This window comes from Pteropus medius, unplaced genomic scaffold (assembly GCF_902729225.1).
Source record: "Pteropus medius unplaced genomic scaffold, Ma_sr-lr_union100, whole genome shotgun sequence".
NCBI lineage: Eukaryota > Metazoa > Chordata > Mammalia > Chiroptera > Pteropodidae > Pteropus > Pteropus medius.
The window spans coordinates 4,502,127-4,523,155 of NW_024354911.1; the positions used below are offsets into that span (position 1 = coordinate 4,502,127).

The 21,029-nt window shown below is 39.5% G+C and overlaps 1 protein-coding gene and 3 pseudogenes across 6 annotated transcripts in view; 1 reads left to right on the plus strand and 3 right to left on the minus strand.

Annotated features, from left to right (window-relative positions):
• Positions 1-21,029, minus strand: part of BBS4 (Bardet-Biedl syndrome 4) — a 58,602-nt gene that overhangs the window by 2,692 nt on the left and 34,881 nt on the right. For all 6 annotated transcript variants that reach the window (XM_039856592.1, XM_039856591.1, XM_039856594.1 and 3 more), the window contains exons 4-13: positions 13,464-13,527; positions 10,466-10,577; positions 9,433-9,505; positions 8,198-8,251; positions 6,378-6,505; positions 4,137-4,191; positions 3,146-3,214; positions 2,067-2,219; positions 1,800-1,971; positions 343-412 (exon numbers count right to left, since the gene is read on the minus strand). In XM_039856592.1, coding sequence (XP_039712526.1) covers positions 343-412; positions 1,800-1,971; positions 2,067-2,219; positions 3,146-3,214; positions 4,137-4,191; positions 6,378-6,505; positions 8,198-8,251; positions 9,433-9,505; positions 10,466-10,577; positions 13,464-13,527 — 950 coding nt within the window. The remainder of the gene's footprint in view (positions 1-342; positions 413-1,799; positions 1,972-2,066; positions 2,220-3,145; positions 3,215-4,136; positions 4,192-6,377; positions 6,506-8,197; positions 8,252-9,432; positions 9,506-10,465; positions 10,578-13,463; positions 13,528-21,029) is intronic.
• LOC120597888 (sperm-associated antigen 1-like) lies at positions 10,585-13,422 on the minus strand (annotated as a pseudogene).
• On the plus strand, positions 14,300-14,418 carry LOC120597963 (uncharacterized; annotated as a pseudogene).
• On the minus strand, positions 14,836-14,954 carry LOC120598004 (uncharacterized; annotated as a pseudogene).

Here is a 21,029-nt window from a genome sequence, read left to right on the forward strand (position 1 = left end):
CTTGAGAGAGTCAAGTTTATCTTAGATTAAACTGAGTCCCATCTGATATTCCAGCTGGCCCACGGCTAACAGCAACCCAAGCCCACCACCTGCTCTGAATTTCTCTGGCCTCCTGACTATGAAGCTTGGGGCTGGGAACATTCTCTCAGAAAGTGCTAGTGTCAGTTCCTGCTGAGCCACTACATGCTTAGTACTACATCCTTCCACACTCAGGCGGGCTGTGTACAAAGGCTGTGGAGAGCAAGCATCTGGGCTGACTCCGGCAAACCGGTGCTATGGCGCCACCTCGTGGCTCTGGAGAGTCCAGCCCTCCCCAGTACCACTCCCCAAGGAGCAGCTTACTTATCCAGGCGAACAGCTTCTGCGTAGGCTCTCCTGGCATTCTCTGTATCTTCCAGATTGGTCAGAGCCACTGCAACAAATAAAGTGAGCACTGCAGCTGGAGAGCCCAGCTTAGAAAGCACAAGGAATGTTTCCAGACCATAGTTGATTCTGCACCCAAACTTAATCCTTTGCCCTCTCAGCTCCTGGCATCTACTCACTCACTCAGCTTAGATATCTGATGTCACCTTCACCAGTCCCCTCTCCAGTCAACCAGCTGCCAAGTTCTGTGGATCTCAACTTTTGCAGTTTCATTTCTGACATTTCCCTTGTTCAGATCCAAGTCATTTCAGGCTGTGGCAGTGTCCCCATCTGCCTCCAACTACTGGCTGTAATGCCACCAGGTTTCTCGCTGACTTACAAACAAATCTGACCATGTCACTAAAATGTTTAAGAATACTCACTGGTCCTCCATCACCCATAACCAGATCTTTAAACTTTGTTTAGCATCAAAACTCTTTCACCCTTTAAATCAGTATTTTCTGGAAGCCTGATCTATAAAACAAACAATAAGAGAGCTGCTGTGGAAGCCCTGCCCACTCCATCCCCACCACCAACCATGCACTCACTTCTACCAGACACTTAAGAGGAGATCTAAGAATACGGTTGAAAAATCACAGCCTCGAGGATAAAGTCTAAAGTCCATGCAGCATACCCATTACCCTCTGTAATCTGACCCCAAACTACCTTTCCTGACCCATCTCTCACTACCTTCTATCACACTATCACCCACTAACAGCAGGTACATCATGCAGTTTCATGACTACATGCCTTTTTTCAGTGGCTCCTCAGCCATTCTGTGCTACTGGATTCCAGCTTATCCTTCAGAACAGTGTGAAGGCCCTCTCTACTTCCCGGTGTTAGAACTGCTGCTTATACCTCACGGTGTGGTAATTTGTTTATATTCCTATTCCCAACAGAAAGAACTAGGCTAGTTTTGTATTCAGGCAACCCACAAATAACCACCTCTCGATTTGCTTTTTCAACCTTTCTCTTACAAATATGAAACCCCACAATAATGACCATATGTAATCCTCTCATCAACTCTTTTAGATACACCCAGTAAGTAGTAGAGGCCCAAGCTCTTAATATTCAACATGTGGAACTTAGCTGGACTCAATATACATGTATATGTAAATTATCAAGCCAAGGGAAAACAGTTGGTAAAAGATGAACTAGGGATGATCTTGATTTAACCTGTGGGTCTCTGAGCAAAATTCCCCCAAGACAGAAGCAACCTAGTGCTTTGTTATTTTTCTTTCATGTTTTTTCAAGCTCTATGACAGTAACTCAGATTCCTATGGGATCTGCAAGGGAATGGCTTCTATGGGACATTTAGCCACTGGCCTCAAATGATTCTAATCCATTTTCCCCTCATTACAGACTGCAGAGTGGTTTTCCACATAAATGTCTCTTACCAGCCAAGAGCATGTAGAGCTCCCCCATCTTGGGCTGGAAGTTGATGGCTGCACTGAGAAAGTGGAAAGCTGATGCATACTGCTGCATGGTCAGGTGGACAAGGCCCAAATTATAGAGAATCTTCCAATCGAAGGGTGCCAAGTAGTTGGCTCGTTTCAGGCAACTGATAGCCTGCAGGAGAGAGGGGGCACTTGATGAGGTTGGGACAAGCTGGGCAGACTCAATTCCTGCATGCATGAACGCAAAGAAGGCAAGGAGACACTCACAGCTACATATTTCTTCTTGCCAAAGAAACACATTCCAATGTTATTCCAGAGTGGAGGACTTTCGGGAACAGCACAAGCTACAACTCTGTATTTGGTGAGGGCAACATCAAAGTCTCCATGGGTCTGCATCATGCTGCCTGCTGCCAAGATGGCCTGAAAATACAGGACACGCAAAGTTGGTAATTCGATCACTCCCAAAAGGATGTAGCAGTGAAAGAGCCTTCCTGGGTACAGATACTCAGCACAGTCAGGACTGAAAAACTTCTACAGACATATCTAATATATCCAAGCTATTGGGACACAGGCTCACAAGAAATGTCCTGCACCCCACATTGGCTCTTTGGCACAGCGCAGAAAAAGAAAAGATAAAATGTCACTGACTTTGCCTAGATCATTTGTCTCCTACTTCTTGCAAAGGGAGTCAATATTTCTGAGTAAAAACTGCCTTTAATTTGTTCCCTGCAGCCCCTCCAGACAACTCGAATACTCCCTTCTTTGCCACTTAAGAAACAGCTCCTTCTACCACAGGACAAAGAGCGAGTCAGTTTTAGGCTTCATCAGTCCAGCCCTTTCATTTCTCTAAGGAAAGGTGTCAAGATGAGGCGCTGATGGAGTCAGGCTAATGTGATTCCGAGATACGACTGAGTCTGTGTCCTTCACAGCCTATTTTGTTGTATCTCTCTCAATGATATTCATCCACTTCTTGATCTTCTCATCCCTAAAGTCATATCTGGACAAGAGCTGTAACTGTAAACCTATTAAGAACCTAGAAGTCATTTTGCCAGAATTACTTCCAACAGTAGTTGTGGAAGCTTTGCTAATTTCCTACAATTACAATTTTGCTTTCTGCATAAGTTATGGACTTGTTATAAACAAATGTGCTCTTTTGGAAAATAAGAAGCAGAGCATCAACGCTTTACAATATTTCTTATCAAATAAGAAGAGCCATGTTAATTTATAATTTTTCTAAGAAAAAAAGGTAACTTTTCAGGCGTTCAGAATGCATTACAGGCCAGACCACCTCTAGGAGTGGCAGGGCCATCTATGTGAAGGCTCTGGGCTTTGACAGCCTGTGGTACCTTGTAGTTGGTAGGGTCATAAGTCAGTGCATTCCCAAGGTGTTCAAATGCCTTCTGGTAAATGCCGAGCTTCGAGAAAAAGCAAAATAGAGAATTGTATCAGCAGAGAGATGGCAGTTAAGGAGCCTGGACAATCACGCCCTGAACAGAAACACACTGACTTTTATGAGTTCTCTTGACAAAAAGAGATAGATAGATACCAGATAGATAAAGAAAACTAAAAACCCCACATTTGTGCCCCCCTCCCATTTTGATTTGCCCCCTCATAAGATTAAAGTATCTATTTGCCAGGAACCATTTCTGCCACTCTAGTGCTGCTCCACACTAATGTCCCCTGGCAGGAAATGGGTTGGTTAGCCTCATCTCCCCTGGGGCCAACCTTCCAAGCCAAAGCCAGGAAGGCCCATGATTAAGCTCCTGATCCCTTTTAAAGAAAAATGAGACAGACAGGCTACCAAAGAGGCGAAGTAGGAGGCAGAATCAGCTGAGGAGGGAACTTGAGGAGTTGGTAAGGGATTGGTCCTCAGGCTGACAAGGAGAAAGGACGGAGCTAAAAGGACGTCATTCACACTCAGGAATGTGGAAGGGAAAGGAGACTTCTTATTCTAGACAATGCATTGCCTTCTCTTTCTTAGGACCTGGCTGGGAAAAAGGGAAAACCAGAAATGGCCTTAGCCCCAAAGTCCTAATAGTGCTAATTTGTCTCATAGTTTCTCCCCCAACAACAAAATGCCAGCCCCTGTGACCAGTTATTTCTCATAAGAATTATAACTGCACTAGACTCAGATTTGCTTTTGATTTGAATACAGAAAATTAAGTTAGTTTCTTTAACAGATAAAGAATATTTAACACAGAGAGTAATAAGGTTCATGTGCTTCAGACGACCTTTAGTGAAATGTGTTAAAGTAAAATTAAGACACAGGGAAACCACAACACAAATCCAAAAAAGCATGTCTAACATCAATGCATAAACGAGTAGAGTTCTCATTACCTGTAAGTAGAGTAATCCCAAAGTTGTAAGAAGTTCTGTATTTTCTGGTGAGAACCTACAATACACAGATCAACACAGAGATGCTCAGAGGGAAACAAGATGTGTATGAGACACTGAGGCACATGCACAGTAACGTGTCCTTGTGCAACCCCTGAGAGACACTATTGCATGTCCCACTTTCCATGGAAATTCCTAAAGGTGATCTGGGAATTGCCTTCGATAGTAGGTCACCATAACCCTGGCAACATGGACGATTGCTCAGCAGGAAAGAAATGGGACTCAGAACCCGGACTCCTTTTCAGGACCATTTTTTTAGGGCAAAAGTCTTAAGAAAGAACCTATGGAAAACGTCGTGTGACTGTCTTGATTACATTGATAGAATTAAAGAGCAATGCTTTATAAACGAAGTTAGTCTAGAATACACATAGTTTTAGCCAGTTCCCTCTTGTGGAGTTTCTTTTCTTTTTTCCCTTTTTTTTTTTCTGTTCTCACTATATTCACAATGACAGCCTGCATAATTTTTTGTGTAATTTAGGACCCCAAGAGCTCTAATGCTCTGCTCTCTACATTAAACAAAAAGCCATACTAAACAGCCAAACTAAACAAAAGAAGGAAGACACATAGCTCTAGGAAAGAATTAGCCATCGACTTTGGGGAATAAACACTGACTTATGTAAAAGATTATCTGCTTCCCCATCCCTCACTGATATTTGTCTTTGTTACAAAACCAAAGGAATACTAAGCTGAGATGATCTGACTACGGGATCATCAGGCAGTTTCAACAGTCAAAATGCCAAAAGCAAGGGACAATGTCTCCTGCTTCTAAGGAGTAAGGTAGGGCACAGGTTAGCTAGGGGGAGACCAACACCAGAAGGGCCAAAGCCACAGCCAGGGAGGCCTGAGCTGGCCAAACAGAGCTTACTCAGTTCAACTGAGTATTTGCTCTTCATTCTCTGCCAGGATAATAAATAACCATTTTGATCACTTCCCTCCTCCAAACCAAGTAAGTAACTTCCATGATTCTGGCGCATCCATCCCCCCACCAAAACATAACTGCTATCTCCAAGTTATGGGTCTCTACATTCTCAGCGAGGCTCCAAAAGCTCAGCTGTCCTCTTCTCTCCCTTAGGATTTTTTGTGACTTAAGTCTTTAACCAGCCACTGGAAGAATATCACCCTTCAGATTTATGTAAGCTAATCTTCTAGAAGGCCAGGGGCAGGGATCAAGACCTCCACCAGCCCCAGAGAAGCTTACTATATGCTATATGGGCTCCTTCCTACTTGTCCACGTAAACAGCCTCTTGATGACAAAAGTCTCTCTTGGAGCTTAACAAACCAAGGGATTTTTGTCTTTTTAGACACAAAATGTGACTGAAGAAAATTCAGAAAGCTGTGTTTTGACTGATATAACCATAAAAGTTACTACATTATTACTATGGTAGAAGACAAAGACAATTAACAAATTAACAAATTAAGTTTAGTTCATAGTCTAATTACTACCAGGAATAATAGATTCCATGACTAGGCATTCTGTTAAGTGACCAAACAGACAAGACACTAAAGCATTTTGCTTCAGCTATCCCACTTAAAACAAGAAAGACCCTATACAGAGAAGGCAAGAGAGCATGTGTCCCTAGCAAGGAAACATGGAACTCCAACCTGGAAAAGCCAGTCAGTTCCATTATCAATACAAGTGGCCTCCCCAATATCAGTTGGCCTCCCCTAATGATGTTTTAAAACAAGACATTTGTCTCATGCTAGTAAGATCTTCCTCCTGGGCATATGTGTACTCACATGTTCCTTTGCAGCCTGGGTGGCCACCTCACTAATGCTGAACCACGGAGTTATAAGCAGGAACGATGTTTGCAACTTCTGGGCCATTAAAACACTATGAGTTGCTTATTCAGTACTTGGTTTCCTGTACCACCTCCCCCTACCACAGCCTAGACAGGCATGCTACAATTAAGTAAGTTTCAACCATGCGGGAGAAGACAGTAACCTTAGGAATGGCAGAGCAGAGCTGCCCAGCAAGGCTAGACCAGCCACACTAATAGGTGAGAAACACAAGTCTTCAAGCTTATTTAAGCCACTGGGAGCTCTAAACCCAGGCTTAACCTTTACTCTAACTCATACGACTAGTGAACCGTCATGCCCATTCTGTTTTAGGCTTAAGAGTTCATATATCTGCTCTCTCTTTTTTTTTAAGTTTCTCCTTGTTCTAAAGGAAACAGATACACTTACTCCACTGCCTTCTTGTAGATTTCGATGGCCTTGTCCAAGTCTCCCTCCAGCAAGTGAATCTTCCCCAGCATTATGTAAGTCAGATCATGCTTGTTAAGTTGTAAGGCATTGTGCAACTGGTCTTGTGCCTAACAAGATTGATGAAGTAAAGAGAACCAAATCACTACAGTGAAAAGACAATGGCTTTGCAAGGCTAAGGTAAAAACAGCTCCTGCTGTACTAATACAGGAGCATCACGTTTCAGCAAGTTGCCCTCGCTACCCAAAAAAACAAAACTGTACTTGCTGACAGGACAGCTGGCAACATGGGGTATCTGCCTCCGAAGCTACTTGGAAGAGTTTATAAAAGATGATTAACCTTTTTGAGTGTTTCCTTTTTAATAATCATACCCATGATTCATATTTTACAAGTCAAAAGGGACATCATAATACAGTACTGTCCTGAACTCCAGGTCAGCTGCACCACTGGCCAACTGCACTACCTTCTCCAGGATGGAACTCATTTTTCTCAACAATATTTTGATAAATGAATGAATGGATTGTTCTCATTTATTCACTCAACATGTATTGAGTGCCTTTTGTTCTAGAAGTTAGGTACACTTCTTGCTCTGTAAGAGCTTATATCCTTACTAGTAGATAGTCAAAAGGGCTTTGTTTCACTGATTCAACAAGTATTTATATAAATGTCAAGTATTGTATTTACTGTTAGCTTTACAGTAAAATCTAAATGTAATTCTCTTCAATACAGGTCTGACCAAAGACCAATTCTACCTCTTTGCTCAGAATAATCCTTTTAACAGAAATGTACTTGCTTGGAATATCATCTGAAGAGAAAATTCTCCTAACCAAGTATATAACACTGTAGATCCTCCCAGAAGAATCTAAGGGACACGCAAAATACATATGTGTGTGTGTGTGTGTGTGTGTGTATAATTATAGATCTCACAGGAAGAGAAAGTTACTCTCATACCTCAACTGCTGATGTACAGATTTTTTTCACACCTCTGAGTAATAGATTAGGTTGCATTCATTTGCAAACTGACACAGATTAAACAGTTTCAAATGGGTATTAACCAACTCAGATTCTCACAGTACCATCCGCACAGGAGAAAAGAGAATAAAATCTTACAATCAAATCACTAAGTGGAAGCTTCATGAAGGAAACTCTACCTAGCCCCACTATCATTAACTTACAGACTGCTCAGTAATTTAGGCTATCCTTCAATTAAGATACATACATTTTTTTCTGTATATAAGTACCAATGCAAGCGTAAATGTTTTATCTAAGAGCCTTAGAGCCTACAGTTTAATCACCATGAAATATAAATTCTAACATGGAAAATAACCTTAAAAACTGAAATTTTCAGAAATCAGATTCACTTATAACTTAAAATTCATTTCCAGCGGCCTTAAAAAACTAAAATCAGTTGCTCTCAGAACATAGAAGAGTTCACATGGTCATGACTACACTTTTAAGACTTGAGAATCCACTTTTTTGATATCTAAGTTTTATTGAACATTTGTTTCTATACTGAAAAATTAAACTGAGGGTGAAGAAAAAGAAGAGAGGAGAGAAGCAATTAGATTGCCATTTCTTCAAAATATTTCTAGAATTTTTCGTTTTCTTGTTAAAAGCAGGAAAAAAACAGATGGATAATGACAAATGAGAATAAAAATGGGGGTAAATGTAATTTTCACTTCCAAATATCTTTAGAAGTAGTAGGAATAATATAAAATGAGCATTAGCACCTCTGTAACAAGTGTACCCTCAGTGAAATCCCAGCCAACCACTCAACTGCCACCACCATTTCTATAAATTACCTTGTTGAACTGTTTCAGATAAATGTAGCAAACTCCTAGATTATGACAGATCTCCTACACACAAAAGGAAGGAAAACAGTTTAGGTGTAAATTCCACAGTAAGTATTAGAGTGAAACAACAGGCATTTAAAGATTGTAATTGTTCAGCAAAGTTTAAACTTTCAAACATGCACTACAGTTAGTTTTTAACTATATTTCATACTCAAATATATTTAATTTTATAAAATAGGTTCCTTAATATTAAAAAAAAAAAAAACAGATGAGGTAAAAGCAGCATAAACAGGTGATCTTGAGTCTATGTGGTACCTTGGAGTATATACCCAGCCCATTCCCACATATTTTAGCTCTAAGAGCTGCCCATGCCCACAACCTTTATGCCCTCTTCTCAGAAAAGACAACCCACAGCCCCTGCTCCACCTGAAGATTTTACACACACACACACACACACACACACACACACACACACACGTCAATCAGACTCCTTTGCCTAGGAATCTAGGAATTCACTAGGTGATATGGACTTAGGGACTTACAGTGCCACATGGAGGGCACTACGATGGAATAGGCATAATTGGAATCAGTGTGCAGATGCAGACAGCAGAGGTCAGCAAACTACGGCCCACAGACGAAATCTATCCTCTGCCTTTATTTGTAAATAACGTTTAACTGGTATTGTCCATGGTTCTTTCACACCAAAACTTCAGAGTTTGGTAGCTGAACAGACACTATATGAAGCCACAGAGCTTAAAATATTTACTAACTGTCCCTTTACAAAAAAAAATTTGCCAACCGCTGATCTATAGAAAGAAAAAGTGAAACAGGAATGCAGAGTTGCTGACAGCTTTCCAGTTCTAGTTCACTGCAACCTGTATATTCTGACCATGAGTTCTACAGAATCTCTTAAATTCCCTTTATTAAGTCTCCCTTTATTTAAGGTAGCTTTAGAGAAAGGAGAAAATTTCTAGAGAAGAAATTGGTGTTATCAATAGGAATCAAACTGGTAACAGACTGCTCGTCAGCAGCACTCACTGCCAGAAAATCATGCAGTAACGTTCGCTAAGTTATGCAGAAACATGATTGTCCATACCATTCCTAGCCAAATCATCGATCAGGTGTGAGGATAAAAGAAAGACATTTCTGGCATGTAAGAATTCAGTAATAACAAAAGACAGCCATATGATAAATGGAACTATTAGCATGTTACTAATAACAAAAACTTAAAGCTCCCTACTTACCCAATCTTTCTGGTTAAGTTTAGCTGCTTCATTATATACTTCAGTGGCAGCTTTATGTTTTCCCAAAAGAAATCTGTGGAATACATTTTCCATAATTATTAATGCAAAGCTTTTACAAGACTAACCCAGTTCCTGCATTTGACTCATATTCTACCCGCAGAGAATTCTGGAAACCTGCTGGTTTGGCCAGTGAGGCTGCTGTATACCAACAGCAAAGCCCTCTTGGTAGGGACTGCACTGGTCACTGCTGCAGGGCCTTGGTCCCATTCTATACCAATTTTAGTGAAAGTCTTCTGCAATTTATTTTCCACACACACATATAGACCAAAACAGAAACAAGCTAAATCAAATACCACGTTAAGCAAGAGCTGCCATGATTTATCACTGTCTATTAGGGACTTGCCTTTCCCTCCCAAGCCTAAGTCTCTTTCCTAGATCATGGTTCTGGACATATGGGGAAAACTGGGCTCTATGCAAAGACAGTACAGGTATAAATGACAATGTAGGTAAGAGATGAGCATGGGAATCTCATGGAACACTTTACTACTCTGGAGTAGTAAAGCTATTAAGTGTACCTAACGACTTAGAAAGATTTTGGAAGTTGCTTGTATCAAGGAACCTTCAGGGAATATATATATATATGTCAATCAGATTCCTTCCTAAACACTTACCAAATACCTATTGTATGTCAAGTATTATGCTAAGTGTTAGATGAGAAAAATTCCATGGGTTGCCAATTAAGATGAGGGGATAGAGGGCACAAGATGTCACTATTTATATGATAAATGGTATCAGTGTTCCCCTGTCAAACTAGAAGACACAGTGTTTGAAATATTCAGTTCCTTTATACAGGTTATCTCATTCTGTCAAATTTCAAGATTACTCCACACTCTTCGAAGTGAATCCCACTATACCTATTAAGCAACTCTCCCTCTATGTATCAGGCTGCTCGGGCTGCTAGAAGCAGCCTCTGACATTATACGTCCCTCTCTATGAGTGAGTGCCCCAAGGCCTCCAGGTGGCCAATACTCACAAAGATCTGGCCACCTGCTTGAGGTTATCAGCACACTGAGGGCTAAGAACAGCACACGTCTGAAAGAGTTCTAGGGATTCTTGGATATTTCCTTCCAGACGAAATATCAATGCTGCCAAGAAAAAGAAAACACAAAAATCATGCTCTGGGAAAAATGGAGCCTGGTATCAGAAAAACTAGAAATCATTACACAGAAATCCTTTGGATAACTGCATCTTTAATACAATAAGATAGGACTTCAGATGGGTTGAAACAAGTTGCAAAGTTGTTGACAAGCTAAAACCTTTTTTTTTTTTTTGAGACTTGAATGTTTTATTCTAAGAAATACCTTTACTTTGACTCAGTTAACAAAGGAGCTTTCAATACGAGTTCTTCACTTCCCTTTTACATTAAGGAAAAAAATATGGTCATGCTTAAAAGAGGGGAAGAGAGAGGGGAAAAGACATTTAAACACTTGGCAATAATATTATTTTTTAGAGGCTGAAAGAGGAGGAGGAACATATCCTCTTCAAGTCTGTTACTTAACAACATTGGCAAATCTTTCGGTTCAGTGATGGGTAAAAGGGGTGCACTGGCTCCTTTATCTTTCCTAGTACTGACTGTGTTTATAACTTGACCAACTAAACAGGCATTGTTAGCTTTGGCAAGCGGTAGTTTTTCATAGTATTCTAGTGGCCCACTGCTTGCATCCCCCTTTTCAGAAGCAAGGCAACCAGTAGAGACCTCCTCTGAGGTCCTGTCAACTTCTTTACGGCCTTCAGTTCTTGAATCTCAATATTTCTTCTCTTCTTTTCTTTGTTGAATTATGCTGTATTATCTCTAATATTAAGGTATTGGCTACCTCTTCCAGTTCCATCTTTGCCTCAACAATACCTGAGTCTAATAGAACTTTATTGAAATCGTTTAAACTTTTCTCATTATTCTTGAGAATTTTATGAGCAAGAGCCCATCTACAGCATGCTTTCACATTCTCTTTATCTATATGAAGCACCTGATCACAGTCCTGCTTTGCCTCTTCAAACTGGTACAGCTTCAAGTAACAGTTCTGTTTGTATAAAAAGCACATTCCTTATTGTTACTCTTTAAGCATTCACTATATTACTGAGGGCATCTTTATAGTTTTTGTCTCTTACACATTGATTTCCTTTCTCTTTAAGAGTTTTAGATATTTTTTCATCTGTAATGCCCAATTGCTGATGGTTTCAGAATCTCCTACAAGCCGCCAAGCTTGCAATTGTGGAAATAGGCACAGAAGGAACTAGTGACCACTTCTCTTGACTACTTAGTCCATCCAGATCCATTAAAATTCTTGTTATTCTGTCACTTGCTATCTGGATTCCGGTCTATTTGCAATACTTTCATAATCCACATAAGCTATCTGATACTGCTCTGAAGTTTTCTGGCCACTGCTCCTCAAAGAAGAGGTGTGACTGAGAACGAAGTTCCAGAGCTCTGTTAAAATCTTGAATGCAGCCACTGAAGTTTCCTTCCTTCAAGTAACATGCTGCTCTATTTGAATATAAGATACTTAGACTATCTGCACTACTACTTCCTGCAGGCTCCAGCAGTGCTATTGCCTAGGAGAACCGCCCATTTTTGAACAGCTCATTGCCCAGGCTCTTCAGGCTGGCTGGGCCAACGGGGTCTCTGGTGACTCACCCACTGCCTGGGCGCCCGCTGACACTGCCCACCCTCCCTGGGGTCCACAGGCAGCCCTACTTGTTCACACTGGCTCCTGGCATCTAGACCCTCCGCGGTGCACCCCTCTCCCGCCGCTTGCCGCCCTCGATTTTGCGTGTCAGCTTTTTCTGGGTATTGCCCATGCCACTCGGCTCCACAACCTCTGTGGGAAGTGGATGCGGGAAGCGAGTGCTTGCAACATCAGGAGAAACTACTGCGGTGGCCGTGCAGGTACCTGGCGTTCAGGCATGGCCATGCTAAAACCTTTTAAATAAGGTATCTCAAACCTACCTTACTCTGCCACTCCCAGCATCCAATACACAGATAATCAGATGCCTTGAAAATTATCCCACAAATGCTGCATAACATGAACATTCTTAGGCTTCCCCATCAGATGCTCTGTTTATCATGATAATTTACTTCCACCTGATAGTTTTCAGAGAGTGTACCCAAATGGAGCAACTGTAATCATTACCCCATGTCCAACAAGGTGATTCTGGCAAAAAAATGCAGTAATATTTCAGACTTGGTTTTCAGTATAGCAACCAATCAGAATCAATAAATTTTCCTAGGCTGAAATTTTCAGAAGCATTTTCATGCTTAAGTACTGGGAGGCACTGAAAGTCTGAAACTCGTGATACTGGGAATAAAAGAGCACTTTTTTGCCACGATGTCCTACATGTGTCAATATCTTACCAATTATGTCAGAAAATTATATATTAATCTGAAACTACAAAATGCAACTAATAGTAAACAAAACAATTCATTTATATCAAAAAGTCTAAAGGAAAGTTCCAGGAAAAATTAAGGATGTTACTTTTGGCACTAAAAGGTAATATTTCAGGCAGTGGTTCTTATATTTGGTTTCTGATGAAATTAATTTATTCTCTACTTTATTCTGTATACCTCTAGGTTTCTCCCCTTCGTCCTGATTCACCTTCCTAAAAATCCTCAAGATTTTCCTCATCAATTCTAGCCTGATGATAAGGAACACTTTCAAAAGCTTCTTCTGGGCCTGAAACTGCTGCATGAGGAAGGGATCCTAATACCCATTCTGAAAAACACCAGCTAGAAACTAGAAAAGGGGTGAAGGATGATGGTAGCAATTTTTTTTTTTAACAAAACTAGTCATTTCTGAGGTCAAATCTAGCACAAGAATTATGTTCTAATTTCAAAAAACATTGCTCTTTCTCATACTGAGTAAGACCTTTGTGGAACACTTACTTGGATTTAAGCATTTCATAAGTTGTTTGCTCTTTTTCCAGAACCTAGGCAAAGTGTGCATTCCTCTAGCAAGAAGAGAAGAAATATGTCTTACCTTGGACATAAATAGCATATTCACATAGCCCTTGGGTCTCCTGAAGCTGTTCTTTGATAACAGCCTGAAAGAAGAATAAAAATGCTTCTGAGTAATTAAGTGTCTTCAAGAGGTTTTAAGAAAAGGAAGACATGGACTAGGAGCAGATGGAAAAAAAATCCAGGATACTAATAATTACTAACAAAGTAGTTCATTCAGAATTTTTTTTAAATCCTGACTCTCTTGTACAGGGATTGGCAAACTACGGCTCACAGGCCAAATCTATTTCTCTACATAAACTATTTCTGTACAGCTCTTAAGCTAAAAATGATTTTCATATTTTTAAGGGTTATAAAAAAATAAGAGAATATTAAGATTATGAGACAGAGACTGTATGTGGCCTGCAAAGCCTAAAATATTTACCATTTGGCCCCTTACAGAAAGTTTGCCAACCTCTATCTAGACTCTAACAAGGCAAGCTAAGAAAAAGAAGAAAACACCTTCAAACACCATTGTAGATGCTCTTTACATTGTAGGGGCTCTCTAACGAGCAAAGTACAGGTTCTATCTTTCTACTATGATGGGCTAAGCTCCTGGTGCTACACGAGCTTGCGGGCAAGCTCTGATTCTAACTTGGAGAATCAGGGAAGCTTTCTGGAGTAAGTAGCTTTAAATCCTGTGTCGGCAATGGGTAGAGGAGAGGTTGAGGTGGCCAGAAGAGTCAGAGAGAAAAGGGCTTCAAATACCATGCTAAAAAGGCTGAGAGCAATGGGAAAATATTGATAAGTTTTAAGCAGTAAGCTACCTATTTGCTCTACAGAAAAATCATTTTTGGAGCATTGTTGAAAATAGATGGAGTCTACAGCCATGCCACCCTGAACACGCCCAATCCCGTCTGATCTTGGAAGCTAAGCAGGGTCGGATGTAGTTAGTACTTGGATGGGAGACCACTTAGGAAGACCAGATGCTGTAGACGTAAAAAATAAAAAAAATAAAAAAGATGGAAAGGAGACAAGACTAGAGGCAACATTGGTATAAGAACTCTTGTGATAATTTAAATCAAACTGAAGGGGATTAACTAAAGCATGGAAAGGGGGAAAAAGTGGACAATTTTAAGAGATAGTAAGAGAAAGATCTCCAGAATGATCATTATCTATATTATACAAGGGAAAGCAGGTCAGGGGATTCTGACACAGATAGCTGGATGAATATTGTTACCTATCCTTGAGACAGGGAACAGGAAGAAGGAATAAGCTTGGAAGGAAGCAATAAATTCGGCTGCAGAAAAGATTAATTTGGACAATGGTGGCCGCCCGTCCAGCCCTTGTTCTAGTGCCAGGTAATTCAGACATTCTCCATGTGAATCTTTTCTTTTTTCTTTTTTTTTTTTTTATGCCTACAGCACCTGGTTTTCCTAGGTGGCCTCCCATCCAAGTACTAACCAGGCCCGACCCTGCTTAGCTTCCAAGATCAGACAGGATCGGGCTTGTTCAGGGTAGCATGGCTGTAGATGGCCCCATATGAATTTTGTGTGAGCCTCTGACCCACCACCTGTGTTGCAGGATCCTTAGAAACATGGAGGAGTGAGAGATGTCCCCAGATCTCTCCCCTTAAAACAACAATAAGCTGAACATCTAAAACTCAACAAAAAACACCCAAACTTGCACACCAGCATGTCTGAGCGTAGGATCTGCACATAAGAGCTACCACAGGTCAGAACCCTGGGTGTTGGGCAGTGGACTGGGAGAAATAAAGAAGCTGCCTCTCACAGCTGGGGGAGCTCCCTGCAGGAGGAGGGGGAGGGGAGAAGGAGTGTTCCTGTGGCAAGTTCCCTGAAGAGCCCTGCCTGGGAAAGCTGAAGGGCCCAGTCATCAGAGCAGAAAGCAGAGAAGCGGGATGGGACCGCAGAGGAACAACAGTTGATTTTTGCCAGCCACGGATGAAAAACCGAGGCTAAGCCCCAGCCCCCAATCCCCAACCCAGAGGGCCCCTCCCCCCCATACCCTCCAAGAAAGATCACCACGGAGCCCCAGGGGAATCTGAGCAAACGCTGCTGAGCCTGTCGCTGACACTGACAGGGACTGAAACTGAGGGTAGCGAGCATGATTAACTATCTACAAGAAAATTTAAAAAGTATTATTAAGACTTTATATAAAGCAGGGATCCAAGAGGCTTAGACGCCACCTACTGGAAACCAAAACAAAAGTGCCTTCTTTGCAACAGGCTAAAGAGAGACCTTTATTTAATACATCTTCTTTTTGAAAAAAACAGTAGAATATACTTCCATTAATGCCTAGGTGGAGAAATAGTCCATGAACAACCAAGCGGATAAGGCATCTCAGAAAGAAAGAGAAAAATCTCCAGAAAATAAGCTTACAGACATAGGAATGTGCAACTTAAATGACAGAGAATTCAGGATGGTACTTCTGAAAAAACTCGATGAGATCCAAAACAACGCAAATCAACAATTTCAGGAATTGAAAAAACAACTAGATGAGCAGAGCAAGAAGACTGAAAACCTCAAAAAGAACCAAATATAACTTCTGGAAATGAAGAACACACTGCAAAAGTTGAAAACTGAAATAGCAAGCTTAGGAAATAGACTCAACCAAATGTAGGAAAGGATCAGTGATGTCGAAGACAGAAATCTGGAAATAAATCAGAAGGAAGAAGAGATAAACCAAAGAATAAAAAATAATGAAAGAGAAATTCAAGACTAGCTGATACCATCAGGAGAGGAAACATAAGAATAATGAGCATTATCGAAGGCAAGGAAAAGGAGCAGGGATTAGAAAGCATTTTCAGACAAATAGTTGACGAGAATTTCCAAATCTAAGGAATGAGCTGGAGCTTGGAATTCAAGAAGTGAACAGAACACCAAATTATCTCAACCCAAAAAGGCCTTCACCAAGACACACTGGATTAAAATTATCAAAAATCAACAACAAAGACAGAATTCTCAAGGCAGCCAGGGAGAATAAAACGGTAACTTATAAAGGTAAATCCATTAGATTATTCTCGGACTTCTCAGTGCAAATCTTACAAACCAGAAAGGAATGGAATCAAATATTTAAATTATTAAGTGAAAGGAACTACCAGTTTAGAACAATGTATCCATCTGAGCTCTCCTTTGGATATGAAGGAGAAATTAAGACCTTTCCAGGCATACAAAAATTGAGGGAATTCTCCAGTACAAAAGCCTGCACTACAGGAAATACTGAAAGGGGTCAGTTAACCTAAAACAAAATGACCAAAAAAAAAACATATTTAGGAGTAAAGTGACTATCAGAGGAGTGCAATCCTCACTAAGAACAGGGTATTATAAACTTAAATAATAAGAAGAGAATTGCTGTAGAAAGATAGTAATAAATGTTCAGCATATATAGGGAAAAACTGAGACAACAATGACTGAAAAGGGGAGGATTCAAAGATGCAAATTCGCAAAGGGGAATGGAGATAAGGCACGCACAGAAGAAAAGGGATGACTGTATATATATATATATATATATAACTATCCTTTACTCCTAATGGTAGCCACATGCCAAAGATTCAGAACCGTTGTATATAACATAAAACAAGAAGGACCAAAGGGAAAAACCACAAAAGCCAACCAAAATATAGAAAACAGAAGCACAAGGACAAGGAAGCAATGAAAACACCAAGCTACCAGAAAGCAAAAGGTAAAATGGCTGTAAGAAGACCTCATATTTCAATAATCACCCTACATGTAAATGGACTGACTCACCAATAAAAAGGCACAGAGTTGCAGATTCGATCAAAAAACAAAACCCAACCATATGCTGCCTCCAGGAGACACATCTCAGCTCCAAAGACAGACACAGACTCAGAGTGAAAGGGTGCAAAATGATATTTCAAGCAAACAGCATTCAGAGAAAAGCAGGATGAAATAGACTTCAAAATAAGAAAGGTAAAGAAAGATACTGAGGGACACTTCATAATGATAAAGGGAATCATGAACCAAGAAGATATAACACTTATTAATATCTATGCTTCCAATCGGGGAGCCCCAAAATATGTAAAGCAATTACTAACAGAACTAAAGGGAGAAACAGACCAAAACACTATCGTAGTAAGGGATCCTAAATATCCCACTGTCGGATATGGACAGATAATCCAAACAGAAAATCAATAAGGAAATAACATCCTTAAATAACACATTAGACCAACTGGACATAATTGACATTTACAGAGCCTTCCATCCCAAAACAGCTGCTTATACATTCTTCTCTGGTGCACATGGAACATTCTCAAGAATCGACCACATACTGGGACACAGGGACAAATATAGGAGGGTTGAAATCATACCAACCATATTCTCTGATCATAATGCTTTGAAACTAGAGATCAACTGCAGAAAGTATCAGGAAAAACACGAATACATGGAGATTAAACAACATGCTACTGAAGAATAACTGGGTCAAAAAAATAAAAATAAAAAGAGAGATCAAGAGATACATAGAAACGAATGATAACGATAGTACAACATATCAAAATTTTGGGGACATGGCAAAAGCAGTCATAAGAGGAAAATTCATTTCATTACAGGCCTATCTCCAAAAACAAGAACGAGCCCAAATAAACAACCTAATACTTCGTCTTAAAAAACTAGAAAAGAAAGAACAAATGAAGCCTAAAGTTAGCAGAAGGAAAGAAATTAGAGCAGAAATAAATGAAATTTAAAACAAAAAAAAAAACAAAAAAAAAATTTAAAACAAAAAAACAAAACAAAAGATAGAAAATATAAATGTAACAAAGAGCTGTTTCTTTAAGAAGATTAATAAAATTGACAAACCCCTGGCTAGACTCACTAAAGAAAAAAGAGGAAGGACACAAATAAAATTAGGGATGAAAGAGGGGAAATTATCACTGACATCTCAGAAATACAAAGAATCATACAAGAATACTAATGAAAAAGTGTATAACACCAATTTAATAACCTAGAAGAAATGGACCAGTACTTAGAAAGATACAACCTTCCTAGACTGAATCAAGAAGATCTGAAAAATCTAAATAGACCAATCAGCAGTATGGAAACGGAAACAATCATCGAAAACCTACCAAAAAGTAAAAGTCCAGGACCAGATGGCTTCAGCAGTGAATTCTACCAAACATTCAAAGAAGATTTAATACCTATTCTTCCAAAAAATCAAGGAGGAGGCAATACTTCTCAACACTTTTTTATGAGGCCAATATCACTCTAATACCAAAACCTGGTAAGGATAACACAAAAAAAGAAAACTATAGACCAATATCTCTCATGAACACAGATACAAAAATCCTAAATAAGATACTAGCAAACCAAATACAGCAACATACTAAAAAGATTATATACCACGATCAAGTAGGCTTGATCCCAGAGGCACAGGGATGGTTCAACATATGCAAATCAATTAATGTGATACACCACGTAAACAAATTAAAAAATAAGAATCATATGATTATATCAATAGATGCAGAAAAAGCCTTCGACAAGATACAGCATCCATTTATGATCACAACACTTAAAAAAATCAGTATAGAAGGAAAGTACCTTAACATAATAAAGGCCATATATGACAAACCCTCAGCCAACATTATACTTAATGGTGAAAAACTAAAAACCTTCCCTATAAGATCAGGAAGAAGATAAGGCTGACCACATTCACCACTGTTATTCAACATAACATTGTAAATCCTAGTGAATGCAATCAGACAAGAGAAAGATATAAAAGGCATCCCAATAGGAAACGAAGTCAAACTGTCACTATTTGCAGATGATATGATTCTTTATACAGAAAACCCTAAAGACTCCACAAGAACACTACTAGAAACAATAAGCAAATAAGCAAGTTTCTGGATACAAAATCAATGTTCAAAAATCCATAGCGTTCCTGTACTCTAATAATAAAGTGTCAGAAAAAGAAGTGCAAAAAATAATTCCTTTTGCAATTCCAACAAAAAGAATAAAATACCTAGGAATAAATTTAACGAAACAAGTGAAGGACTTATATAATGAAAACTATAAGACCTTATTAAAAGAAATCGAAGAAGATACAAAGAAATGGAAAGATATTCCGTGTTCTTGGATTGGAAGAATCAACGTAGTTAAAATAACCATATTACCTAAAGCATTATGTAGATTTAATGGAATCCCCATCAAAATCTCATCGGCATTTTTTAAAGAAATAGAACAAAAAAATCATCAGATTTGTATGGAAGCACAAAAGGCTTCGAATTGCCAAAGCCATCCTGAGAAAAAAGAACGAGGTTGGAGGCATCACTCTGCCCAACTTCAAATTATACTACAAAGCAACAGTAATCAAAACGGCATGGTTTTGATTTAAATTGGCAGCAAAACAGACACATGAACCAGTGGAACAGAATTGAGAGTCCAGAAGTGAACCCATATTTATTTGGGAAAATAATTTTTGACAAAGAAGCCAAAACCATACAGTGGAGAAAAGAAAGCCTCTTCAATAAATGGTGCTGGGAAAACTGGAAAGTCACCTGCAAAAGAATGAAACTAGACTGTTGTCTAGCACCACACACCAAAATTAACTCAAAATGGATTAAGGACCTGAATATAAGACCTGAAACAATAAAATGCATAGAGGAAAACATAGGAACTAAACTCGAGGACCTTGGACTTAAAGATTTTATGAATTTGACCTCAAAAGCAAGGGAAGTAAAAGGTAAAATAAATGAATGGGACTACATCAAACTAAAAAGCTCTGCTCAGCAAAAGAAATCATCAACAAGGTAAAGAGAAAACCATTCGAATGGGAAAATATATTTGCAAGCGACACCTTCGATAAGGGCCTAATATCCAAAATATATAAAGAACTCATACAGCTCAATAACAACAAAAAAACAAATGATCCAATCAAAAAATGGGCAGAGGACCTGAACAGACACTTCTCCCTAGAGGACATACAAATGGCCAACAAATATATGAAAAGATGCTCAACATCACTAGCTATTAGGGAAATGCAAATCAAAACCACAATGAGATACCATCTCACACTTGTTAGAATAGCTATAATCACCAGGACAAGTAATAAGAAATGTTGGAGAGGATGCAGAGAAATAGGAACCTGCATACACTGCTGGTGGGACTGCAAATTGGTACAGCCACTATGGAAAGCAGTATGGAGGTTCCTCAAAAAAACTAAGAATTTACCTACCATATGATCCAGCTGTATCCCTCTACTGGGTTTCACCCCAAAGACTTGAAAACGCGTATCAGAAAAGATATTTGCACACCGATGTTCACAGCAGCATTATTCACAGTGGCCAGGACTTGGAAACAACCAAGTGTCCTACGATAGATGATTAGCTAAAGAAGCTGTGGTACATATATACAATGGAATATTACTCAGCCATAAAAAGAGATGAAATACTGCCATTTGCGACAACATGGATGGAACTCGAGATAACCATGCTAAGTGAAATAAGCCAGACAGAAAAAGTTGAAGATCACATGATATCACTTATATGTGGGATATAAACCTAAAAACAACAAATGAGCAAGACAAATAAACAGAGACTCATGGACATGGAATATAGGCTAGTGGTTACCAGAGGACT